This window comes from Anomalospiza imberbis, chromosome 5, assembly GCF_031753505.1.
Source record: "Anomalospiza imberbis isolate Cuckoo-Finch-1a 21T00152 chromosome 5, ASM3175350v1, whole genome shotgun sequence".
Lineage (NCBI taxonomy): Eukaryota > Metazoa > Chordata > Aves > Passeriformes > Viduidae > Anomalospiza > Anomalospiza imberbis.
In genome coordinates, this window is record NC_089685.1 from 13,236,941 (window position 1) to 13,242,981 (window position 6,041).

A 6,041-nucleotide genomic window follows, 5' to 3' on the forward strand; every position below is an offset into this window, starting at 1 on the left:
AGTAATTACACAGAGAAATTACTGGGGTGAAACATGAGACTAGAAAAAGCAGAGCAGTGCAAAGGGATGAAATATGTCCCAAGAGAGCTTTCTTTAGAAGCGTGAATACAAAATCAATACAATTTTAATACAGTTTGAAAAGTAGTAAACAACTGATTTTAACAATGGAATTTAAGGTATATATACTGTAGCTAGACTGCTCTGACCTTTATCACTGCAACAAGAACAGTAGAGACACAATTTTTTTTCCTCAGGGATAGGAAAATATAATTGACCTCTAACAATGGAATACTCCCTTCCATTTTAGAAAACTGCAAACTAAGCATTGATAATAGCTCAAGGCAACTGAAGCCCTTGGTTCTTTTAATCTCCTACATTCAAATTATCGACTTTTAATTAAATAACTTCTGTTGAGGAAAAACAGTGAGGCACCAGTACTGTCAAGAAGCATTATTTCACCAAGGTCTATTCAGCACTTTGCCTTTAACCAAGCAGCTCAAGATAAGATTCCTTTAGCATAAACACTCAAAGAGACTTCCTTAGCAGAACATTACTTCATTCTGGAGGACACAGATATAAAAGTCAAAAGTCTGCCAGCTGCTTTGCTGGACAAAATCAGAGTATGTGTTATTTAGACATAAAGACTATTTTAATCATAGGATATCCCAATGAAATGAAATGCATGAAATGCAGAAAAAGTTAGTACCTCTACAGGTGGTTCACTTTGAAATTTACACCACCTTTTTCAGCCAAAAAGCTTGCTCAGAATATCTTCTTTAAATACAAAAAGTTATTCTATAGTTATCTTCGGCTCAGATGCAGACTGCTGCAATTCTGTTCTGTTACACGTGCTTTACTATATTAGGCTTATTTTTCCAGCCACTTCTGCACATTATCAGAGATCCATCCAAACACAATAGTTTCTAAAAGCAGAGTTCATCCTAAAAGGTGTATTACTGGGGTAGACAGTGGACACAGGAAGACTGTTATCAAAGCTCTGCCAACTTCAAATAGGACCATCCCTCTTAACTTACCATATGCTGTAACTGTTAACAGATTAAAAGTGAAAAATTAGATAACAAGGATAAGGGCTCTAGAGAAGGGGAAAAAGAAGTCTTGCTAGGAAAACCAGGAAGCAAGGGTTATCACTTCAAATATATGAATGATGAGACAAACAGTACTTTAAAGATACAAATGCTGGGAACTGTAATGACAGGTAGAGAGACAACTTTTTGTTTTTTCAAATATTAATATTTTTTATTTTCTTTTTAAACAACCCAGTAAGACAATGCCCATTCCCAAAGTCCCCATAGGCAATTAGAACAAAATTAGTTATTGATTATTAAAATACAGGCTAGATTGCAAAGATAAGAGTCTGGTAGAATCACAACAAAAGCAATTACTACTAAAAGGGAAGGGATCAATTATGAATACAACTGCTATATAGCTACATTTTCATTTTATCATTTCATTTTCTTCAGTAGAGAACTGAGGTCACCTTATTCACTTTCATTAGATATTGGCATAATTTTGAGTTCTCTCTTCTGAATCTTTTCTAATCCTCCTCTTTAAAAGCTCTTAAAAATTTAACACTAGCTTCTCTGACATAATTCAGTAAATCATCCCAAGAATGAAAAAAACAGCCAACAGCTTCACAAAAGTTACATTTGAGGGGCAGATTCAAGACCACTGCAGACTGTGTGTGTGTATGGCCACTCTCATATAGAAAGGCCAAGAGCAACATCCATAGCCTCTGGTCAGAACCCAGAATACATTCAGGGAACAGGAACTACCTAATAGATGCTGCTTCTAAGGAAAAAAAAAAAACAAACTACTGAAAAAGGCTGAAAAACACTGTGGTAGAGAAAGAGTAACAAACAACAGCAATGTATGACTTTTACACATTTAAGATTCCATAATAACGTAATATATCCTAAACCTTGACAGCTGTACAATACTTGTGGGTTCAAGAAGTTAGACATCTGGAAGTGCACAGTGCAGAAATCTGGCACTTCCCATGTTAGCCAACATGGATGTACTGCACCACTGCAAAGTAGTATCCCATGGTCTATACCACCTGTTCTAAAGTACTGCTTAAAAACAAAACCAAAATCAATCTTGTTATCTGGATTTATACATTTGTATCAAAATATGCAGCACACATAATCCTCTCTCCATAGGTTCACACACCATCATTTAGGGCTTTTTTTTTACTTACCAAATGCTTTCTTTTAGCTTTGGATAAAGTCAAAATGTACAGTTGACATGCTAAAGAGGACAACTCTAACTGTGAGTTCACTTGGTTTTTGTCACATTCACTTAGAAATAAAGTCAAGCAAAAAAATATATCCAAGGTAGAAGTTTACCCAAGTTGAAGTCTATACTAATCTGAACGTAAAGAGGCTACCATTCTGCTGAATGGAAAAGGCAGATGTATCTGAGGCCATCTGCTAGCACTAAGTGAAGGACAGTAAACAGGCTTGTCTGCCTGTAAGCAAGTTTATGTCTGAACAGACTCAGTCATCTGTCAAAATCACTATTTCACAGACCTCTCTCAATGCAAACCTCCATTTAAGGATAAATAAATGGCAGAGGACCCAAATTAACAATTTTGATTAATCTCTTTAATCTTTTGTCCAGCTGAAAAAATACATGAGTAGTTTGCACACGCTGCATGCAAATTCATCTATTACAACCAAAATCAAGTGCTAACTTATCATAATATAGTGAGATCCTCTGTTTCAGCAGCCTGGATGTTTGATTTCAAAGTAAAGCCATACTAAGTAAATTTTATTATTACATGTAACTATAGTCTTGATTCAAGACAAAGTGCTTCCTCTTAAAAATACGAGACACTTAGCTTCCATTTTCTTTTTTTCCCCACCCTATTGAAAAAAAAAATCAAAAAATCAAAACAGATTCACCTCCACCAGTTCTCCTCACTGACTTTGGGGGTCAAAACTGAGCAGCTACAGGACCAATCTTACAGCCTTCTTTGGCAAATAAGGTCATAACAGACAAAAAGCTACTCAGAATACTGTAATTTTTTCTTCTTGTGTCATCACCTTAATACTCTTCTGTAACACTCTTCAAACAAAAGCCTGCAAGTAAGCTACAATACAATAAAACTCTCCTAGCCAATTTTACAAGAGTCCTGCAGTTCCTTTTGAAGCACATTGTTAACAGCAACAATGGAAGTTACTCCATAAAGCTTTGACCTGGCAGAGAAAAGTTTTCCTAGAACCACAGTTAAGAAAAAAAAAAACTTGCTTTGGACTCAAAACTAAGTCACAATTTTCCTGTAGTGAACAAGTTCACTACAGGGAACTTATGGTATAGAATCTCCACCCCTCAAATCAACATTTTCATTTGCAGGTACTGTGCATTTGATGTACATCACAGATACCATACACCTGTAAAATACTAGAATATGCTGTAGCAGTTGAATTTAAAGTAAGGCTAGGAACAGGACAAAAGAGAGAAGGGTTTTACTTTGGGGGCCTCAACTATTTGCAAGGAGACTTAAAAACTTGAAAGGAGTTTTGCTTTCATATAGAAGCATGAAACAGAGTAGGTCATCTCCAGAGCATAGAAGTGGTTTGAAGAGAGAACATACATAGCAGAAGAGAAAAGATGGCTCTTGTCAACTACAGCAAAACCACTTGTTTCATAAGGCAACTGATCAGACTGGAGCATTGCATCTGGAAATGCCCACTCAGCCAGGCAAATGGCCAGCTCCTGACTGTGCACCCTGACTTAACAGTAGCCAGTTTCTTCAGTAAGCACAAAGACTACCAGTTCTGTACTTATTAAGTCTTTGTGAAAGCAAACTTTTAACAAACTCATTCAGCAAAACATCCCACTTAGCTCCCCTAAGAAGTGTATTAAATGCTCTATCACCTAAGAATAGAAGTTTATTAACAACCTTGTGGTTAAGACTTAACTGAAAGCTTTAAAAATAACTCTGAACCTAGAGCTACAATGAAATTTAACCTATTTCCATTTTCAAACTGGCAAAAGACAAATCCGTGTACCACTACAAACTGAAGGGTTTTTGGAAACAAGGGAATCAATTACTGCATATCTTGCACATAACATTTGTTTCCATTGCAGTAACTCCAAATTCAACCAACTGAAAGCATAATACAGCTTTTACACAATGCTGGAGGAAACACCACAATTGGAACAGGATGTGAACAAAGTTAGGTGTCGAAGTCTAATCACCACTACACCAGCACCTCATCTATGTTATTTTTACCCATCCCAAAGGGGAGAAAAGCACCCATTCATTGTAACTAGAAAAAAAAAAGGCAAACCAAATACTTCACAATCAGAGATATATTATTATTTCTTCCAGCAGACGTCACAAAAAGATCTTGCCCCTTTAATCATTTGCCATAGCACACAGCAGCATGTCTCCCCACCACTTATATATCCATCCATCCACCATGCACTGCTTCCCAGCTCTAAGAAAAGGCAGCTAGGAGGAGAGGGAAATGAGTGACATCAGGATGCATTTCCTTGTCAGAACAAAGCAGGTAGACTGGATCCCTAAGTAATTGAAAACAAAGACAACAGCCTATTGGCAACTTAATGAGTCACCAATAAAATGCCACTGAACAAAACAAGTGAAAGTAAGTAACAGAAGCATGTAATCCTTCAAGGACAAAAAATGAAATAGTCCAAAGCCACATTGTCCTAGGAAAGAGTAAAGTGTAAACACTATAGAGATGGAAGAATGTTCCTGTGTGGTTCAGTGAAAACTATAATGAGAAAAGATCAACTGGACAGTGACAAGAACATTGAGGGCTAGCAGAAGACAAGGGGAAAACAGAGAACAACTTCTGTTCTTATCTGTAGGATTAACAGAAACTTAAACCAAAGAGATACTGGTATCAGCATCGTTGGCGATTAGACACATCTGGGAAGGGGAAATAGTCTCATGGTACCGAGGAGGATGAAAAAAGGACTGCCTGAAGATGGGACAACGATGCAGAAAGAAACCTCGGAACAGAAAGCACTGGGGCAGGAGACCAAAAAGATACGAGAACTGGAGGGAGAACGAAGAGGAACACGTGGACTGGGCAGATCCCCGACAAACCGGGGGTTCTCAGGGCCGGCGGCCGGAGTGCCTGGCGCGGGTTCCCACGGGGCACCAGGCGGCCCTGCCCGAAGGATGCTGAGCCCGGCGCCCGGGCTGGGGACGATCCCCGAGCGGCCGCGGCGACATCCCCCGTGGGAGGGCCCGGCCCGGGCGGGGCCGTGCCCTGCCGGGGGAGCCGCCGTGTGTCCCGCGGGCGGCGGCACCGGGCGGCCGGGACGGCCCGCAGGGGGTTACGGGGCGCCGGCAGCGACGCGCGAGGGACGCACAGACAACGGAGGGGTCGCGGGGAGAGGCTCCGTCCCGGCGGGTCGGGGGTCCCCATACTCACTTTTTGTGGGGCGCCGGGTGCTTGTCCCTCCTGCCGGCCGCCGCGGACTGCTTGGGCCGCCGCCTGCGGGCCTGCAGGGCCAGCACTGCCGGGAGAAGAGAACAGCCGGGAGCCGGCGTGAGCGGCGGCGGCGGCCGCGCAGTCCCCCCGCTCCCTCCCGCCCGGCACAGCGCGGTACCTTTGCGCGAGTTCATCGCCCCGCGCCGCGCGCTGCTCGGCGGGCGCTCCGCTGCCCGGCTCCGCTCCCGGCCCCGCCGCCAGCCGCCACCGCGCACCGGGCACCGTCCGGCAGCACCGGCATCGGCACCGCCGCCCCGCGCCGCCGCCGCGCTGCGCAGGCGCGGGCGAGCCGGCGGGGCCGCGGCCGGAAAGGCGCGGGCGGGGCGGGGCGGGGCGCGGCAGGTGGCGGCGGGCGGACGGGAGCACCTGAGGCGGGAGGGGCCCCGCGGCCGCCGCCGAGGTGGAGCTTTGTCGGGCGGTCGAGCCAAAGGGGAGTTAATTTTGCCAAGTTTTGGGTCGTGACCGGAGTAGCGGGGCGATCCGCCCTGTTGCTGTGCCACGTTGGGAGCTGTGGGAAGGGGCAGAGGAGAGAGGCGTCAGGCTCTCTCC

At 43.7% G+C, this 6,041-nt stretch overlaps 1 protein-coding gene across 1 annotated transcript in view; it reads right to left on the reverse strand.

The window, feature by feature from the left end:
• The window catches only part of SRPK2 (SRSF protein kinase 2), a 129,245-nt gene extending 123,501 nt beyond the window's left edge, over positions 1–5,744 (reverse strand). The window contains exons 1-2 of the mRNA XM_068189665.1: positions 5,611–5,744; positions 5,433–5,517 (exon numbers count right to left, since the gene is read on the reverse strand). Of these exons, the coding sequence (XP_068045766.1) occupies positions 5,433–5,517; positions 5,611–5,626 (101 nt within the window). The 5' untranslated portion in view covers positions 5,627–5,744. The remainder of the gene's footprint in view (positions 1–5,432; positions 5,518–5,610) is intronic.
• Between the last annotated feature and the right edge of the window lie 297 nt (positions 5,745–6,041).